Source organism: Buceros rhinoceros, unplaced genomic scaffold (assembly GCF_000710305.1).
Source record: "Buceros rhinoceros silvestris isolate BGI_N320 unplaced genomic scaffold, ASM71030v1 scaffold27143, whole genome shotgun sequence".
Taxonomy (NCBI): domain Eukaryota; kingdom Metazoa; phylum Chordata; class Aves; order Bucerotiformes; family Bucerotidae; genus Buceros; species Buceros rhinoceros.
Genome location: NW_010402207.1, coordinates 439 through 857, shown reverse-complemented (window position 1 = coordinate 857; position 419 = coordinate 439). Strand labels below are relative to the sequence as shown.

The following is a 419-nucleotide window of genomic DNA, read 5'->3' as shown; positions in this document are numbered from 1 at the left end:
AGAGATCAGGCCACGTCTTGTTTCGATGCGGCCAGAAGGTTTAATCTGCCTGCACCCTGGGCTAGATGGATCTCCAGAGCATCTGCTACAGCGCTGGCAGCCGTGCTCACCATTGGCTGAGTGAAACGGGAGATGCTCACTAGCACGAGGATCTTGTGATGGGTGAGGAACAGCCCAGCCTGGAGAAGCTGAAGGACGCCTGTGGGAATGGGAACTCAACGGCTCCTGGGGCTCCTTCAGATCACGTTGGTGGCAGAGAGCGGAAGTGTGGTGATGGAGCACGTGTGGGGGCACCGGGCACTTGGCAGCCTGTGATATCCCCCAGGAACGTACTGCAGGGCCTGTCTGCTGGCTGCTCACTTACCCTTGTCCTGCTCGGAAGTAGCCTCCAGGACAGCCGCAGAGATAACCACCGTCAG

General features: G+C 58.9%; 1 protein-coding gene across 1 annotated transcript in view; it reads right to left on the bottom strand.

The window, feature by feature from the left end:
* LOC104490304 (fibrillin-2-like) overlaps positions 1-419 on the bottom strand; it is a gene marked incomplete at its 5' end in the record, with an annotated part of 2369 nt that overhangs the window by 1694 nt on the left and 256 nt on the right. Inside the window, one exon of the mRNA XM_010132571.1 lies at positions 365-419. Coding sequence (XP_010130873.1) covers positions 365-419 — 55 coding nt within the window. The remainder of the gene's footprint in view (positions 1-364) is intronic.